At 45.0% G+C, this 20,304-nt stretch overlaps 1 protein-coding gene across 8 annotated transcripts in view; it reads right to left on the reverse strand.

Moving 5' to 3' along the window:
* Positions 1–20,304, reverse strand: part of Sfi1 (SFI1 centrin binding protein) — a 71,512-nt gene that overhangs the window by 37,821 nt on the left and 13,387 nt on the right. For all 8 annotated transcript variants that reach the window (XR_009585075.1, XR_009585076.1, XM_060365522.1 and 5 more), the window contains exons 4-7: positions 19,818–19,889; positions 9,734–9,844; positions 7,944–8,038; positions 824–941 (exon numbers count right to left, since the gene is read on the reverse strand). Coding sequence is in view for 6 of the 8 variants with exons in the window: in XM_060365522.1 (XP_060221505.1) it covers positions 824–941; positions 7,944–8,038; positions 9,734–9,844; positions 19,818–19,889 (396 nt within the window). In the remaining 2 variants the exon portion in view is untranslated. The remainder of the gene's footprint in view (positions 1–823; positions 942–7,943; positions 8,039–9,733; positions 9,845–19,817; positions 19,890–20,304) is intronic.

Genomic DNA, 20,304 nt, shown 5'->3' on the forward strand with positions numbered 1-20,304 from the left:
GGAGCTGGTCCCGGTGGCACAGGCCTTTTATTCCCAGCACTCTGAGAGGCAGGCAGATCTCTGTGAGTTCAAGGCCAGTGTGGCCTACAAGGGGGTCGGGCAGCTAGGGGCATGGTTCAGTGGTGCAGAATTTATCAACCATGTGACAGACCCTAAGTTCACACCCCTGTACCACCCTGTCCTAATTAGAATTTTAATGCTGTGATGGAACACCATGACCAAAGCAACTTGGGGAGGAAAGGGTTTATTTGGCTTACACTTTAATATCACTGATGATCACTGGAGGAAGTCAGGACAGAAACTCAAATAGAGAAGAAAAATGGAGGCAAAAGCTGATGCAGAGGCCATGGAGGGGTGCTGCTTACTGGCTTGCTCGCCATGGCTGGCTCGGCCTGCTTTTTTATGGAACCAAGGATCACCAGCCCAGGAATGGCACCACCCACAATGGGCTGGGCGCTCCCGCATCAATCACTAATTAAGAAAATGCCCTACCGGCCTACAGCCCAATCTTTTGGAAGTGTTTTCTCAATTAAGGCTCCCTCCTTTCAGATAACTCTAGTTTGTTTCAAGTTGACATAAAACTAACCAGCTCACACCCCTGCCACCAAAAATTATACACACAAAGTTAACATACGCCTAGGACACTGTAAGCATTTAATCAGAATTAATCACATTGCTATAACAATTCAGTATTACAGCTGGATGTTATCAATGGGTATTTCTAGGTATCACCTGTATTCTAAGCATTGTGGTGAGATTAAAGAATCCTATCAATCTCGTGGTGAAACGATGTTTGCTGTCCTGTCCTGCCCCATGCACTCACCGTATGACACTCTGCCGCCTAAACTCTAGAGCAGTAGTCTGCATGTGAACTTTGGTCCTACGAGCAACCATGTATATCAACCAGGACTTCCAGGCTTGGCGCATCTTCTGCTCTGTATCTAGAGACATCAAAGGGATATGTTTTTACAAGGTGGAAACTGGACTGGAGAGATGGCTCAGCAATTAAGAGCATCCACTACTCTTGCAGAGGGATTGTTCAGTTCAGTTCCCAGCGCCCAGCTGGGCAGCTCCAGTCAGCTGCAGCCTGTGACTGCAGCTCCAGGATGGACCTGATGCCTTTCTTCTGGCCTCTGAAGGCACCTGCATGTGTCTACACCCTGGTATAAACACATGAACACGATTAAAAGTAAAATCTGAAAAAATAAAAAGGGTGGAGAGGGCCGGTGAGCTGACTCTGATTAAAGGTACTTGCTGGCAAGCCTGATGGCAGAATTTAACCCCTGGAGCCCACACAAAAGAAGGTGAGAACTGACTCATGCAGGTTTTCTTCTGACCTCACACGAGCACCATGGTATACAAGAGCCCCCACACATTAAACAAACAAATGTAAGAAAGCATCTAAAGGCTGGGGAGGGAGATATTATTTTGGGTTATGGTAACAGCTTAAGGACTTTCTGTCCTCATCTCTTGTCCAGCCTCCCAGTGCCCTCTGCTGGAAACACTGAGTAGCGTTAGAAAACTGACAAGGATTCAAGACAACACAAGGGAGGAGCGGTGGTGGTTACCAGCATTTAAAGGAAAACTGCACTCTGTCCCCTGTGCTGCACCCCTGCCTCTCCACCTTTTGGGGTTTTTTGCTTTGTTTTGTTTTGTTTGAGACCAGGTCTCTATGTAGCCGGTATGATTTGGAACTCCCTCTGAAGACCAGGCTACCCTCAAATTCACAGAAATACACTTACCTCAGTCTCCCAAAGTGCTGGGATTAAAGCTGTACACACTACTAGGTCTGTCTGGCATTATTTTTCAAGTCAGGGCCTCTCAGTGAACTTGGAGCTCACCAATTAAACTAGACTAGTAAACCAAAGAGCCACAGGAATCCTCTTGCCTTTACTTCCAATGCCATGAGAGGAGGCACGCCAGCTTTTTGTATGGGTTCTAAGGATTCAAACATATGGTTTCCTCGCAGAGCACTTTACTGACAGCCACTTTCCCAACCATGGAACAACTTTTTATCTTCAAAAACTCAACTGGCTTTCCCTTTCCACTACAGAACATTCAGCTATATCCATTATAACTACAAATAACAAGGAAGGCAGCAGGAGTCACATCATCAAGAGTATGTGTATCACTTACAATATAAAACACCCCTTTAATCCCAGCACTCAGGGAGGCAAAGGCAGAAGTTGGATCTCTGTGAGTTCAAGGCCAGCCTGGTCCACAGAGTGAGTTCAAGGGCAGCCAACACTACACAGAGAAACCCTGTTGCCAAAAAACAAAACCAAACAAACCAACTTACCAAACAGAAAAGAATTTATGCCACAAAATAAAAATTAAAATATTAAAAGAACCAAAATCATACTAAATAGTATCCTGTGACCGTAATGGAACACACTAGAAATCCTTAACTCAAAGATACTGAAGCAAAGAAATCAAGAGTTTAAGGCAGCTCAGCACTTAAGCACATTGGCTATTATTGCAGAGGATCCGGTTCAGTTCCAGCACCCACAGGGTAGCTTACAACAGTCTGTAACTCCAGTTCCAGGGGATCAGTACTCTCGTCTGAACTCTGTGTAAGCCACACCTGTTGCACATATACATGGGAAGGCAAAGCACTCATACATAAAATAATTTTTCTAAGCTCCAAGAGCAGTATGTCTAAAAAAATATTGTGTGTGTGTGTGAGCCTTGGCTGTCCTGGACTCAATTTGTAGACCAGGCTGGCCTCAAGCTTAAAAGTGATCTGCCTGCCTCTGCCTCCCGGAGTGCTGGGATCACAGACGTGCACTTGAGCCTGGCTAAAAGAAATATATTTTTAAAAGTTCAAGGCCAGTGTAGGTTACATAGAAGACCTTGTCTTTTTCTTTCTTTTCTTTTTTTTGGGGGGAGCAGGGACATTGAAACAGGGTTTCTCTGTGTAGCCCTGGCTGTTCTGGAACTCACTCTGTAGATCAGATCAGCAAACTCAGATCTACTTCCTCTGCCTCCCAAGTACTGGGATTAAAGGCATGCGCCACCACCACCTGGCACACTAAACATTATTAAAAATAATAAATAAATATTTATATTTTAAAAATCTAGAAACAAGATGGAGAGATGGCTAAGTGGTTAAGGGTGGTGCGTTCCCCACCCCTTTTTTGGTATTTTTAAGATACTGTCTATGTAGACCAGGCTGGCCTTGAACTCACAGAGATTCTCCTACCTCTGCCTCCCACATGCTGGGGTTAAAGAACAGAGCACTGTCCTTCCAGAAGACCAAGTTTGGTTCCTAGCACCCACTCTGAAGAGCTTACAACTATAACCCCGTTCCAGGTAAATGAACAACATCTTCTGGTCTCTATGGGCCTCACATATATGCATAACATACATACACATATAAACAAAGCATTTCTTTTACAAAAAGGCATGGTGGTGCAGGTTCTTAATCACAGCAGTCAAGAGGAAGAGACAGATATGTCTCTGTGAGTTTAAGATGAGCCTATTATTAAAAATAATATATATATATATATTTAAATCTAAAAATAGGATGGAGAGATGGCTAAGTGGTTAAGAGGTGTGTGTGTGTTCTAGGACAGCCATAACTTTATATAGTGAGATTTTATCTCAAAAACAAAACAGAAAACCTAGAAAGAGAAGACCTAATCAAAACCAAAGCTTGCAGAAGGAGGTTCAAAGTAATGAAGGGAATATACAATCAAGACACTAGAAACAGGCAGCACATGGACACAAATGCCAGTTGTCTTATGTACTTGCTTACCTTCTACGGCTGTGATAAGATAATGACCCAAGCCAACCTGAGACGGAAAAGGTTTACTTGACCTTACCAGACACAAACCGTCGTCAAGTGGAACAAGCCGGAAAGCAGATTTCCTCCATGGCCTCTATTTCTGTTCCTGCCTTGAGCTCCTGCTTTGGCTTCCTTAACAAAAGCCTCCCCAGGACGGTTTTGGTCAGCATTTTATCACACCAAAGAAAGACACTAGGACAGTTGGAAACATCAACAAAACAGGTGATGCTCTAGGCAGACTGACAAGAAGAAAGGCAGCAGGCACAAATGATCATTCTCAGGAGGAAGGAGGGTTCTCAGGGTTATGTGCCCATGACCTCAGCACTCACATCAACTGGGACTGTACAGCAACGTCTGGTCTTTGAAAGTAAAATCAAGAGGGTCGTGACTTTAAGACTATAGATTCTGCTTACCACAATAGCACAAAACTATCACCCCATAAATCTGATACCATATTAAAATGAGCCAGTTTCTTGGAAGCTCACTAAAGAGGGAACAAATCATCTTACAGCTACTCAAGCTTAAATTCAAGCTTAAAACGCTTCATCAAGGAGAATCCACGTATAGAGGACTTAATCAGAGACTGATTTTACTGAATGTTTACCAAAGCAATAATGTCAGCTCATTCAGGAGACTCGGGTAGGTGGATCCCCAAAAACTGAAGCTAGCCTGAGCAACTTCCTAAGACCCTGTGTTAACAGAAAAGGGGAGGAGGGTGGCTGGGGCGCTGCCCGCTGCACAGGCATGAGCATCTGAATTTGGTCCCTCAGAACCCTCCTGAGAGGCTGGGTGTGGCAGCAGGTGCCTGGATCCAGTGCTGGGGAGGCCAAGAAAGGAAAAGACAACTGTCTTGCCTCACAGTGGGTCTGAGTATCCACAGAAGAACCAAGACAGAGCCTGGAAAGGCTGCTCAGCGGTTAAACACTCTGGCTGCCCTTGCAGGGGCCTTAGGATCAGTTCCCAACACCTACATGGTGGCTCACAACCACCTGTCCGGGGAATCTGAACTCCCTCTTCTTGGCTGTGCAGGCACTGCACATAAATACATGCAGACACAACAGTCACATACATAAAAATAAAAACTTAAAAAAATCCAATAGTGCTGAGTGGTGGTGGCACAGGCCTTTAATCCCAGCACTCAGGAGGCAGAGGCAGAGGCAGCGGACTTTGTGAGTTCAAGGCCAGAGTGAGTTCCAGGACAACCAGCGCTATTACACACAGAAACCTTGCCTCTAAAAACCAAAACCAAACACACAAAAACTAACAAACAAAAAAACAGACTACAGAAAAGTTCCTAGAACAAACATGAACTTAGCAAGATTGCAAGCTACGCAAGGCTTATGTGTGAAACTACAGCCTTTCAGAAGCACAGAAGAAAATCTTTGTCATCTTGGCAGTTAAGGAATGATATTAATAATATAATACGAAAATAAAAATGGATCAATTTAACATCAAAGTTAAAAAAAATACAAAGACAAACCACAGACTAGGAGAAAACACCTGCAAATCATAACTTTAACAAAAGGCTCATAACCACAAAAGACATTCACACAGGGAAGTATGAACACACACCTTTGTTTGAGAAGGGAGTCTTTCAGTGTGGCCCAGATTTGTCTTGAATTCTTGAGTTCAACTGACCTCTGCCCCAGCCTTCCAAGGAGCTAAGATTACTCTAGCACTTTGCTTGCCTTAGAATATATATACTTCTATAATATACATAATATGTAACCTATCATATATATTTTAAAATACTTGGGTGGGCCTCAGTAGCATCTAGCCCCAGATTCGGACTACTGAGACATCCAATCCTGTGGGCGGAACAACTAACAGATCCTTGCCCTTTCCATCAAGAGACAGCCATTGTTGGTTACTTGTATCACAGCCTGTAAGCCACTCTCTCAAACCCCCTTTTAATATATATAAGAATATATATTATTAATTAACAGAATAGATTATGTATTAATAAAATTAATAAGATATATAATATTATTTTGAAAGAGGTTTTTGCTTCTTTGGAGTTTGTTTTTTTTTGGGGGGGTTGTTGTTGTTGTTCTTTTTTTGAAACATGATCTCACTGTGTAGCCTTGGCTGTCCTGGAGTTCACTACGTAAATGAGGCTGGTCTTTGACTGAGCACAGATCCACCTGCCTCCTGAGTGCTGATATTAAAGGTGTGTGTGGCCAACTGTTTTGTTTTTGAAACAGGCCAACCGTGCATCTGAAGCCACCCACCTGCTTACTCCCTCAGCTCCTCAGTGCTCTGATTACAGGCGTATAGCAGCACAGCCGCCCCAGTTTTCAGATAGCAATTTGTAGTTTTGTATGCAAAACAACTCTGCGTTTGCCAAAATAATAGAATCGTACATCAAAAAGAGTAATTCTTAGGGTATAAGAACTAGAAATAGGGGGCTGGACAGGTGGCTCAGAGGTTAAAAACACTGGTTGCTCTTCCAGAGGTCCTGAGTTCAATTCCCAGCAACCACATGGTGGCTCACAGCCATCTATAATGTAATCTGGTGTCTTCTGGCCTGCAGGCATACATGTGGACAGAACACTATATACATAATAAATAAAACTTAAAAAAAAAAAAGAATTAGAAATAACAACCAAAAGAGGAAGAGGAGCAGGAGAGCAGGAGAAGAAAACACTCAGTTGCTTCCCAATTAGACACAGAATCAGCATGTCTAGCGTTAAACTAAGATAATTACGTAAGAACTCCTCACACCTTGGAAATACAGACAGCAAAGAACCCACTACGCTGGGGAGAGGAGAGAAAGCTAGACAAGAAAGGTAACATTTGACACTTATTTAGTTATTTCTGAGACCTACCTGAGGCTAGATTAGAACTTTCTATGTTGCCCCAGCTGGTCTCAAACTTTCCACTTTCTTCCGCCTTTTGAGTACTGAGACTACAGGCATGTATCAACACACCTGGGTAGGAAGGTAACACTTAAAATGGACCTGAATCAAAGTTGGAGAGATGGTCAAGAGCATTCATTGCTCTTCCAGGGGACCAAGGTTCAAGTCCCAATTTACAACCAATTGAAAGTCCAGCTCCAGGGGATCTCATGCCCTCTACTGGCCTCTACAGGCACTGCATGCACATGGCTCACACACACAAACAAGTAAAACATCCAGACACATGAGGTAAAATCAATTAATAAGTGAAAATACGCTGAGCGCACGCCTTTAATCCCAGCACTCGGGGAGGCAGAGGTGCAGGTGGATCTCTGTGAATTCGAGGCCAGCCTGATCTACAAAGCAAGTCTAAGACAGCCAAAGCTACAAAGAGAAAGCTTGTCTTGAAAACCAAAACAACAACAACAAAGTGAAAATGGGCCTGCATCTTTTGGATCTTGAGGAGAGAGAAGATGTGCGTATTCAGTGTGGGGAGAGGCAGCAAAGAAGTGAACAGGTAGGTCTCACCAAGGCATCTTGAGTCATTCATTAAGAGGAGCCAACTGAAGGCTGGCTGTAATCCCATCACTTGGGAGGCAGGGGCAGGTGTATCTTTTTGAGTTTGAGGCCAGCCTTGTCTAGAAAGTGAGCCTAGGACAGCCAAGACTACACAGAGAAACCCTGTCTTGAAAAACAAAAACAAAAAACAAACAAAAAGAGGAGGCAAGTGGCCAAGTGAACTTCAAGAGTGGTGTGGTCTAATCTTTGCCCAACCACTCTCAAAGCTACGTGTACAAGAAACACAGAGGGAGTAAACTCGAAGAGTTGACAGAAAATTACCAACACAAGAGGAATGTGAGGATCACTGTCAGGGTGCAGCAAAGAAAAGATGAGCACAGGTGATTTCCTTCAGCAGAAAACTAGATAAATTCTGCTGAAGCAAGAGGAACGAAACCAACCTAAGCAAGGCCTGTTACCTACACAGGGAAGGGAGGAAGTACAGCTCTACACTGTGGGGGAGCAGATGTGCCACGCAGCAGGCCAGGTCCAGCCAGCTCACACAGCCTGCCTACTGAGCTTCAAATGTCCATGCGACCCCACATGGAGACAGCATCTGATCAGACAGGAGGTTCAACTAGATCACACTCTGCGAACAAGAAAGGAAATCAAGTCTTCTCTTCCTCACACATGGCTCTCTTTCCCAGAACTCCCGGGAGGGCCAGTCAAGGCCTCTTCAGACATACTCTCCCCTCTCTCACCGTGAAGCTCGGCTCTGTGGTATGCCTTCCTCATCTCCCGTCGCTGCTGCACAAAGGCCTTCCAGTTCTGGAACATCAGGTTATACAAGTAGTACCTGAGGGGCCAAACGCAAACGGAACTTACGGTGAGACAGGGTAACTGCACCTGGCACACCTGCACTTAGAAACTTAGAAGGGGAAAACCTGTGCTTGGTAGAGAACAAATTAGCAGACATTAGGGTTGTTTGGAGTGTGGGTGCTACCCGGGATTAGCACAAGAAAATCCTGTGGGAGGTAACAGTCTGTTCTGACCCTTGATAGAAGAACCATCTTAACAAACAAACAAAACTGGGGATAGAGAGATGTTTAAGAGCAATTAGTTGCTTTTCCAGAGGACCTGGGTTAGGTTCCCAGCACCCACACGGCAGCTCACAACCACCTGTTACTCCATTTCCAGGGGATCTGACACCCTCTTCTGGTTTCTGTAGGTATTTCATTTGCGTGGGGCATGGACATAAATGCAGGCAAAGCTCCCATATGGAGAAAATGGCTTAAGCTACCACCTTCCCTCTTCTCCACAGCGTTCCTTCCTCTGTGTTCCAGTTCCTTCCTCTCATCCACCCTTCTTAGTTTAACAGCAGACACACCGTTTCTGTATTTAACTGGTAAGTAAACTTAGTTTTGTGTTCTGCACTTAAGGCAACGATGATCCTGACTCAACCAAGCCCTGTAAGCCCTCAGCTAAACTCATTTTCTACAACTATAATCTCTCCTTGGAGAAGTCACTCTGCACACAGCAGCATATGACTAAAGGAGCTTCAGTGCTCCCAGGCAACTTTGCTTTCCAAATTCACAAACCTGTCTCTTTTTTAATCTGAACTAAATCAGAACTCCAGTCAAAGAACCTAAAGTGTCTTCAACAGGAGTATCATCTTACAAACAGGTGTATATGATTTTGTTTTGCTTTTTAATTAATCTGTAAAAATGTGCCTTTGAAGAATTTTGTAAGGCGTGGTAGGGAACAACTGTGATCCCAGCACTCTGGGACGCAGTGTCCAGGCAGCTCTCTGTGAATTTGGGGCCAGCCTGATCTACAAAAAAGTCCAGGACAGTTAAGGATACACAGAGAAATCCTGTCTTGAAAACAACAACAATAATTTTAAGGCCATATAAAATTGTGAGCACTATTTTCCCCTTTCCTTTGTTTCATTTTAAATAATTTATTTATTTGCATTCTATATACATTGATGTTTTGCCTACATGTATGTCTGTGTGAGAGTGTCAAGATCCCTTGGAACAGGAGTTACAGACAGAAGAGCTGCCACGTGGGTGCTGGGAGTTGAACCCTGGGTCCTTTAAAAAAGCAATCAGTGCTCTTAACCACTGAGCCATCCCTCCAGCCCCCTTTGTGCTGAGGATTAAACCTTGCAGGCTAACACTTGCTCTCCCATTCAGTTACCTGACCCAGCCCCTCTATTTTTCAAATGGCCTATATGGGACACACCCTTTGTTGGTCATAATCAGTGTGCTAGAACTAATTATTTTACCACACAGAAGTCTGGGATTTAGAAATGTATGGAATCCATGAGTGAAGCTCTCAAGTCTTCAGCATGGCCAACAGCTTTCTGAATCAGACAAGCGCATGCATACGAGCATGAACAGACGGAACCACAAAGGATCTGCTTACTCTCTGAAGGACTACAAAACACTAGAAAGCGATCCAAACTTTGCTCCTTGGGAACAGAAATGAGACACTGAATAATTGTTTGATACGGGGTGAAATCTGTATTTCAACAGACACAGAACCCAACCTGTAGTGACAGTCCGCTCGGACGCTGAGCTTCCATTCTCTCTGGGAGACCCACCATTCTTCTCTCCATTCTCCAAAGACCTTCTGCAGTAGTCTCTGCTCACGGAAAAGCCTGAAGAGATGGGAGAACGTGAGAAAGCTGCGTGTGAGGCTGCTGGGCTGGTATCTCTGTCCAGTCATCGCCACACTGCCCTGACCTTCTCAGGTAAAACACCAAAGCATGGAAATTGGCACACTGATCGTCAGATCACAAGTTCAGTATGACATACACTGAACAAGACTAAGAATCACATTGAAGATTTCAACTATTACAGATATTAAGGGAAAGTTGAAAACTTGATACACTATGAGGGAATCAAAAACTATAATTTTGGGGAGCAGGTGAGGTGACAATAGATGAGCCACAGAAGCCAGGCAACTTGAGCTCCAGGACCTTGAAAAGGTGGGAACAGAGAAGTGAGTCTACAAATCGGTCCTCTGGCCTCCATACATGTGTCAGGCATGTGTACACTCACACACCTCATATACAAACTTAATGAAAATTAAAGCTATTGTCAACAGCTTGAATTGTCTAGACTAAGTGAGAGACTCTTCAGTCCCTCTTACCTGTGTGTGTGGACAGGTGCTATAGCGCAGGTTCCACAGATTGAGCCCAGGTCCTGAGAACCAGCACCACTTTATTTTTCTTTTTGTTTCTTTTAAATAAGTCAGGGTTTCTCTGTGTAGCCCTGGCTGTCCTGGGTCTCACTATGCAGACCAGCTTGGTCTTAAACTCATAGAGATCCGCCTGCCTCTGCCTCCAGAGTGTTAGGATTAAAGGTGTGTGCCACCATACCTGGCAACAGCAAGGCCCCACATTTTGTTTTTATTAAACACAAATCACTTTGGCCTTAAATTCCTAATTCTCCTGGCTTATCCTGCCAAAAGCTGGGATTACAGCTATGTGCTCCCATACCTAGTCCTAAAAATGTTTTTATTACTAAAAAAGTGATAACATTTCATTTATAAATGTTACAGTAATAAAGCAAACCACTACTTAATAGGAGCACAGATGCTAATTTAATTGAAATCTGGAAAGGACAATTATAACCATAGCAAGAGACCAAAGAAATATTAAAATATTAACAAAGAAAACACCTGCTCAAAAAAAAGAAAAAAGAAAAAGAAAAAGAAAAAAGAAAGAAAGACAGGGTAGTGAGTACTTTTAATCCTAGCACTGAGGCGGAGGCAGGATCTCTGTGAAGTTTGAGGCCAATCTGGTCCACACAGGCCAGCCAGGGCTACTACATATTGAGACCCTGTCTCAAAAGCAAAACAAAACAAAAACAAAGGTGAGTGCTACTGCTGAGGACAAGAAGGCTATGGAAATAAGTCGTAACAGCTGGGCCTATAAATTACTTTTGAAACTTTTTTCCATAATTCTGCAGGTTCCTGGCATATTCCGCTTCCCAACACTCACAGCTGTTTTTAAAAGCTGGTTTACTGAACTCAACAGCATCTTTGGAGGTTCCTTGTCTTTAAATGCAAATCAGGGGGGCGTGAGAGATGGTTCAGCGGTTAAGAGCACCGACTGCTCTTCCAGAGGACCCAGGTTCAAATCCCAGCACCCACATGGTGGTTCACAGCTGTCTGTAACTCCAAGATCTAACACTCTCACATAGACATACATGCAGGCAAACACCAATGCACATAAAAATGAAAATAAATAAATTTTTAAAATGTCATACCAGAGCTTTTGTTTTTTTAACTTCATTACTTTGTTTTTTCATTCTTTTATTTCTTTTTGGTTTTTGAGGCAGAGTTTCTTTCTGTGTAACAGCCCTGGCTGTCCTAGATTCCCTTTGTAGATTAGGCTGGCCTGGAACTAAGATCCGCTTGCCTCTGCTTCCTGAGTGCTGGGATTAAAGGCTTATACCACCACTCATGGGGCTGGGATGAGGGGTCCCCTAAAGTTTTAAGATGGGTGGGGAAATGTCCGTGAAGAAACAAATATAAAACATAGTTCAGCTCCACTTAGCCGTCACAGGTTCAAACCTTGAGAGTTTGCTACCAACTTGTTTACTCTAGCCATAGGTAAACACAAGACAATTCTTAGAAAAGGCAGGAAACAACTGTAAGCCCCTCTAGGCACATGACTGGTCAGGGCCCTCCCCTGAGGACCAACCACCAGGTTCCATCCAAAGAACACTCTAACTCCCCTCATGGCCAGACCCAGACCCCGCCCTACAGAAGAAAAAGCCCACGATCAGGACTTGAAATCCCACCAATCCCTACCCTGGAAGGCTCCACCACTACCCCTTTTCCCAAGAAATTCTATATAAACCCTGTGTTCTGCTCAGTTCTCTGCCGCTGCTCACCTGAGCAGAGGCAGCCACTCTCCTGGGTTCCTCTCCCCCTGTCCTCCATTAAATCTCTTTAGTGAGGTTTGCTGTGCAGTGTGACGCTGTGGCATTCCTCGGCTCCCAACTGCCAGGGTAACTTTCCATCTGAGCTGTAACGTTTACACTGATTCCAGAGATCAGACAGCTCTCCTGGTGCCTGAGTTCCTCCTAGGGATGTAGGTATGGGGTGGGGTCAGAGTTGCTATGGGATCCTATCCCTCACTTTCCAGCTCACCGACTGCTTGGCACCCCATGCACTGACAGCAATGAGGTAATTTCCCCTTTGGTCAGCGTAACCATCCAAGCAAGTGACTGTTGAGCATCCGGCACCTCTGGTATTCTTGGATGTGGAGGTATCCCCAGCCAAAACCCTTAAAGCTATGGCTGGCCCTTTTCACCTGGTCCCATCCCCCATCCTTGGAGCTGCAATCCTGAAGTTTCTTTAGGCCCAACCCCGCTATTTTGCACCCCCTCCTGCCCTTTTCTCCTGCTTCCCTTTGGAGCTGCCTGTAATCTCACAGCCCTCATGGCTTTTGTGAATGTTCCCCAACCCTTTCCTGTGGGTAAGAACACCCTCCTAGAGCTTGGTTTTCATCCTCACCCTCTGGCCTCTATGAAAGCCCCGGTACCAAGCACTGATTCTCTCCCCTGACTTAGCCAGGCTAAGCTCCTGACCCCTTGAGTGTGGTGACGGCCCACTGAAGGGATTATTCCTTGTATGGTCCCCCCTGAGTCTGGCGACACCTGTAACTACAGGCGGTGGAGTTTTCCTTCCCCTCTCTCACTCATGGGAACAATGTCTCCTATACCCTCCCATTCCCCTTGGGAAGCGGCTTAGAAACACCTCCAGCCTCCCCAGCTGACACCTGACCTGAAGGGCCCTAAATTTATTCACTTCTGCAGTCAAATCTGACCACAATACCCCTTAGATAACCAATAATCAACAGGATGCCTAATGACACCCTAGATCCTAATATTACTCAGGCCTTTATAAATATTGCAAGCAACTGGAGAAACAGAAAGAGATTCCCAGTCTATATTTCTCTTTTCTATGCTCCAATCCCTGTTTTTGTAAACACTGTAAATGTTCTGTCTTTTAAGTTACCATGGATGCATGCATAAGTCTGTTGCAACATGGCAGCTGAAAGCCAGAACCAGCAGGAGGCGGGAGAAAGCAAAGGACTAGACCAGTTGAGGTGCGCATATACTCTCCTAACACACTCTTTGCCAGCAGGTGCCTCTCTCAGCTCCCTTCCACAATGTCCTCTGTTGATGGCCTGGGCTCAAAATTTTCCTCTCTGAGCCTTCTTTGTTCTCAGCTTACTGGATTCAGCTTTACAGGGATTCAGGTGTCTTTTAAGGATGAGTGGCTTTAGACTGTTGTTTTGTGCTGTCTCACTTCAATTAAAAGCTGGCTCTGGAGTTGGGGTATGGCTCTCCCTCCCCCCCTCCTCTAGACCAAAGCATACTTGTTTAATGGTTTCCTCCAAAATCTCTGTCCTGTATCAGGCAAGCCACCTGACTATGTGACAGAGTAAGGAGAGCAAAACAAAACAAGGAACAGACTATTCCTAGTGGGGACTATTGCTACTTATCTCATACTTTTTTGGTTTTGGTTTAATGCTGTAAAACTTTTGCTAAAGTATAAATCTTACCTTAAGATTTGTAAGCATATTTGGTATAATTAAAAACTGGCAAAATCTGTAGCGAGGGTTAACATAAAACACTGAGTTGATAGTTAAAAATCTACACATAGGTAATGCTAAAGGAAACATGAGGCTTGCTGCCTTATTAGCCACTGTCACCCCATCAGGATGAAAGCAAGCACGTGGCATGCAGACAGCCATCTTTGCTAGGGTTGGAATGGATGGGGTTTGGCATATCACTTTTCTCCTATCTTGATTAAAAAATGACCACATGGCATAAGCCAGCCAAGAAAAAACAACTCCCCTTAGCTATGAAGTCCAAACTAGATGATTCTTCCACTCTTTTCAATCACACATAAGCTTCTGGTTTACCAGCCTCTTCTTTCCCTCCCCAGCCTCTTCGGTCTCCCTTTTTCCCTTCTCAATGATAGGCCACCAAATGAACCCCCTGAGGCACCCACCTTCAGCCCACTGGTGGCCCTTCGTCCTCCCCCTACTCACGCCTGCTCCACTGTGGGACCTTCACCCTCCCCTCACCAGCCTAAACCTGCCACAGTCCTCCATCTGCAGAAGGTTGCTGTGGTGGACGGCTTGCTCAGGGTACATGTCCCTTCATTAAGTGAGCTCTCTCTCATACACTGCTGATTCTTCCACCTTTATTAAAGAATTCCAGTATGTTACCCAAACTTACAACCTCACCTTCCAATATGTTCACATGATTCTCTGCAACAATCTTCTCCCCAAGGAGGGCAGGCGAGTCTGGGACCAGCCTAGGGCATATGCAGACAAATCCACCAAACTAATACCACCCACCCAGCCAGGCCTGAGGCAATCTGGGACTGAGACCCTAAATGGAATTACAATACCCTGGGAGGCAGGCATCTTTGCTAGGGATCAATATATAACTTGCTGGTCTCTGTAAGGCTGCCCTTAAAGCAGTAAATTATGGGGGAAAAAAATCCAAGTAGTCATCCAGGACAAACACAAAAGCTGAATTTCTAGACTGCCTTACAAAAGCCCTCTTACGATAGACCAGTCTGGATCCAGAGACCTCAGTTGAAAAACAAATCCTTACGAGCTACTTTTTCTCCCAGAGTTTCCCTGATATTAGGACCAAACTTTAACATGCAGAGAAAGAACCCCTACCAGGTAGAAATCTCAGCACCATCTTTTAAGGTGTACCATGGGAGAAATGAAAAAGCCTAAAAACATCACAAGCTAATGAAGGCCTTTTAACTGGCCATAGCAACAGGCTCCCTGGCTTCCCAAAGTCCCTGTTTCAAATGAGGTCAAGGAGGGTCACTGGGCCTGGGCTTGTCTGAATCCTCATAAGCAATCCATACCATGTCCAAAATGTCATCAAGAAGAGCACTGGGGTGCTGACTGGCCCCAAGTGGCATGAGGACATTAAGCCCAGATCACCCTTCCGCCGACCTCCTAGGTCTGGCCATGGATGACTGAGAGGGCCCAGGGTCCCTTGGCCTGATCACTGCCATTTCCAACAGCAAGCCCCATGTAGATCCCACAGTACCAGGGTGATCTATCTCTTTTCTTCTCAACACTGGGGTCACCTCCTCATTCCTAATGGAGCAGTATTAGGAACTCACATCTCCTTGTTTCCCTATTGTTGGGGTAGGGAGACAGCCTTACCTGCCTCAGGAAACTCCTTAGCTGTATCTGCAGGGGCCTTCACCGTACACACTCCTTCCTATGGTACCAACCTACCCCATCCTCTTGCTGGAAAGGGACATCCTAGCCAAAGCGAGAGCCTCTATTTTTTTTTTTCTCCCTCCATCCACCTGACCCCAGATTTGCTACCATTCTCCTCCTCCTCCAAATCACACAATCTGACACACATTTTCCCTTGCCAGTCTTCCAAGTGCATCCCTGAGTATGAAACACCCAAAACCCCTCTATAGCCAAGCATAACCCCCCTCTCATCACCCAACTACAAAACCCTTTCAGTCCCACCCAGGGCAAAAGCAAGATGTTGCCTGCCTGGTCCTGGTTGTTTGGAAAGATTTGACAGAATGAGTCAGAGGTTGGAAAGTTTTGTCTGGGTGTGCAGTTGGGTCTTTGTTTTCTGGTGTGTCCAGAAGTCTTGTGGCGAACTTGGAGCCTAAGACAGAAATGGGTCAGGCTCAGTCAAATATGTGAATGATGGTGGCCACCACGTGTTTTGTTTCTGACTGGTCTTTCAGTGTGTGAGCTTTCTGTGTTCTGTGTTTATTGGTTTTGTTTTTGTTTTCTCTGCTGCTGCCAGCTGCCAGTAGCCACTGCTCACACTGCTTGCTGTAGGGGAATTTTAATCCAACAACATGGTTACTCTGGCAAGGGGTCACATCCAAAGACCTAGGTCTGTGTGATCTCGATGGAATACAGACGCTCCCTTAGTATACACCTTTAATTACTCTAGCTGGGATACACTCCCTTCATCCCTCTAGCTGGAATATAGACATAACACACCTTTCATCCCTCTGGCTGGGATTTAGTATATACTTTTAATCCCAAACAATGATGTCTAATTGAAAGGAAGGCAAAGTGACAAATTAAAAGTTTTTTGGTTTTTTGTTTTGGTTTGGTTTGGTTTTGGTTTTTTGAGACAGGGTTTCTCTGTGTAACAGAGGTTATCCTGGACCACACTGGCCTCAAACTCACAGAGTTCTGCCCCTCTGCCTCCACCTTGTCCAGCTCCAGAACCAGCTTTAATTGAAGTGGAAAAGCACAAAACAACAGCCTAAAGCCACTCATACCTAAAAGACACTGATTCCTCCTGCTTTCTGGAATTAAAGGCATGTGGCACCATGCCTGGCCAGAGGAAGATTTGACAGAATGAGTCAGAGTTGGGATACACCCAACTGTCATGAGAAGAGACAGGAAAGAGAAGCTTCTTAAGAGGAGGCAGAGTCTTTGGAGACAGCAGTGGAGAGCTTTTGAGTACAGTACAGTTTGGTACGGTTCACTTGAGTGTGTGCAGTTCCATTTGTGGAGTCCAGAGGCAGTTTTTCCAAACACAGCAATTCAGTGAGAAGGGGAGAGAAGCCAGTTCGAATCAGTCAGCTTGAAGAAGAGTTTGACCCAGAACACCTGAGTTGAGCTTATTCAGCAGTAAGTCTCAGAGCCTGAAAACATTCTAGGCCTGGGTTAGCAGATGACGGCTGGAAGCTAAAGTTTTCAAGGTCCAGGCTTGCAGAAGATTAGATTGTATGGAGGATAGAAGCTTTCTGGCTAGGCCTAAAGATAGTTAGATAGAAATGATCTGGGCTTAGCCCAAGCCATGTATTAGTAAAACGTGGGTTTGTCTCTCATCTCATCTGAGGAAACAAAGACGACATTTACAGCTTGCCATGGTTGCTTTGATGGACAGAGCTAGATTCAGTTTATAAAACGTAGGATATAAAAACAATGCTTGTTTAATAATGTATTAAAGTTACACCTCCATGTCACACACAAGAATGTACCTCTGGCCGCAGCTGAACTTACACGCGAATCAAAACTGTTAGCCTTCGAGTCAAGGCACCTGTTACTGTCTTCATTCCTCACCAACTGTCCCACTTTCTAATACACAAGGGTCTCAAAATGCCACCCCCTTCCCAAGTCCTCTCTTCTGGTAGCACTGATAGAGGATGTCACACTTACCTTTCAGCCATGGCCACCTTTCCCGTGTCTCAACATTGCCAACTGACTCAACTGCTGATTTGACACTCTTCAAGTGTGAACTGATCATTTGTTTCTCCTGGCTTCTGCCACCCATCATATCTGGTTCTAAATTCTAGAGTCCACCTCTTCAGTCACTTCTTCCCTCCATCTGCTCTAACCATCTGTCTCTCCTCACCTATTTGTAGGTGTCCTCTTCCTGGCTCCTGGAGCCTGCTCTTCCCTCTGCGGACCCACTACAATGGCAACTCTCTCCTCTTTCTCTATTGAAACCAACCTCCCTGTTTCCTTGCTTCCCCATCTCTGGGCTGTCAAGCTTCGAAGCTTCCTTTCATCCTTTGTGACCTCGGCCCTCCTGTCTCTCAGCTCCATCCTGAAGTCTCTCAGCTCCCACCTGGAACTCCCTCTGGAGGAGTTTGTTTTGCAACCCTTCTCTTCCTCCATGGACTCAGATTTTATTAGAGCTTCACTCTGTTACTATAACAACTTGACCTCAGTACAGTTTAATAGCCAAAACTGGCATGACTGATTTTCACTGGTGACAGCCTCTGCCACTACACAAACCAATGATCTGGAAATCTTTTATATCTAAACTTGCCTCTTCCTTTTCTATTTCTTCCTATCTATGCCTGGCCAGGATAGCTCTTACATATGGATATTTAACATCCAAGAGACCCCATCTCTGAACCAACAATCTATACAAATGAAGTCAGGAAAGTCTTCTCTATCTATCCGTCAAAGGCTGATTCAGACTCCTACAACTCCTACAACTTATCCATCTCTCCTCTCTCTTTCACCAGGGCTTACCCACTATGCCTGTTTTCTCTCTGAAAAAAAAAATTACTGTAAAAGTGGCCAAAAGATTATCCATTGGTCCTGTAAATACCATAAAACAAATCTGGGCCATCCTAATTGCATATCAGCTACCAAATAACACTGTGCCTGGTCAGTGCTGATTCTGTGTCTCTCCCAGGTCAAACTCACGACCACCATTTGTAGCCTCACCTTTGGGACTACTAGACTCTCTCACCATGCCTCTCATTAACTGCTCTGGGCCAAATACCACTACTACCCCTTATCTTTCCCACATCTCCCTCTTTGGTGTCAATAACTGATTTGACCCCTCAGGGACACCCTGGAGTAGCTCTGAAGGGAAAGGCTTCCCCTACCGACGTGTTACAGCTCTGCTCCGGCGGCTGCAGATTTCCCAGTGCAGTTGTAACAGGTCTGCTCCACAGGGGATGGTCTCCCCAGCAAAAGCTCTGTTCCCCACACATTACTTATACAGTCTGACGAAGAACAGTGTACTTCACAGGAGTTTGCTCCTCACTGACATTCCTTGGCCAATGCCAACTTTTCCCAAGGTTCTGCCCTCAGTGAAGACAACCAGTCAGGCTCAGCAATCCCCTGAATGAGCACATGTGGCTCTCCTGGGTCTTTGGTTCCCTTCACAACCCCATCAAGATAACTAATATGGATGGAATTCTTACTCCAGTACAAGCTTGTATTAGGAGCTGTTCCCGCCTGCTGGCGTTACTAGGGGACAGAGAGGAACACAACACACTTGTCACAATGACAGTCATGTAGAGGCTATAAAACAAAACCTTGGAGCTGAAGAGACGGCTCAGCAGCTGAAAGCAGGTGCTACTTTTGGCAGAGGACCAGAATTCCGTTCCTGGAACCCACGCTGGGAGGTTCGCAACCTCCTGCCTGTAGGTCCACTCCAGGAGATAACCTCTTCTGAATGCTGCAGGCATCTGCACCCACATCCACATACCCAAACTATAGATGGACTTTAAAAACGATAATGAAGTGGGGGCTGGAGAGATGGCTCAGCGCTTAAGAGCAATTAAGAGCTCTTCAGGAGGTCCCGGGTTCAATTCCCAGCTCCCACATGGTAGCTCACAACTGTCTGTAACTCCAAGATCTGACACCCATAGACATAAATGCAGGCAAAACACCCATGCACAAAAAATAAAATAAAAATAAAAATAAATGATAATAAAGTACGGGCTGTGATGGTGCACACCTTTATTCTCAGCACTCTGAGCTGGGGGCTAGCCTGGTCACACAGTGAATTCCAGGCCAGCTGGAAATACAGAGTAAGACCCTGACTTTAAAAATAAATAAAGACAATAATGTTAAGGTGGAAAGAAAAAGAGAAGGGAGTAAAGATATTTTTAACTAAAAAAATAAAAAAAGGTGTTTGGTGCTTTTGAGACAGGTTTTCTCTGTGTAGCTTTGGCTGTCCTGGAACTCACTCTGTAGCAGGCTGGCCTCAAACTCAAAGATTCACCTGCCTCTGCCTCCCCAGTGTTGGGATAAAAGACGTGTGCCATCATTGCCTGGTGATGAAGAAGACAGAAGCTCAGCAGCAGCGCAGAGTCTGAGGCAACAGTACCTGGCTTTGGAAGGAGCAACTCTTCCAAAAGTCCTCCGCATCCACAAATACAGAAACTTTCTGGCCAGACACCTGAACAGAGAGAAAAGGCACACACATTAAACTCCAGATGGCTGACAAGTTTTCCAGAAAAGACAGGGAAACTTTAAGGTGTCAAATGAAGGGACCACAGTCTGAATCAAAAGATGGTATCATAGCTTGCATCAAACAGAAAAGACAGGACCGGTTTCTAAAGCTAAAATCAAGCTGGGCGGCAGTGACACTTGCATTTAATCCCAGCACTCAGGAGGCAGAGGCAGGCAGATCTCTGTGAGTTTGAGGGCAGCCTAGTCTACAGAGTGAGTTCCAGGATAGCCAGGGCTACACAGAGAAACCCTGTCTCAAAAAAAAAAAAAAAAAAAAAAAGCAAGAACCATAAGGCCTGGCCCTAAATATTCTTTTTATCAGAATATTCCACCCAGAAGAGTTCTCCAAGTAACGGGCATAG

This window comes from Meriones unguiculatus, chromosome 12 (assembly GCF_030254825.1).
Source record: "Meriones unguiculatus strain TT.TT164.6M chromosome 12, Bangor_MerUng_6.1, whole genome shotgun sequence".
NCBI lineage: Eukaryota > Metazoa > Chordata > Mammalia > Rodentia > Muridae > Meriones > Meriones unguiculatus.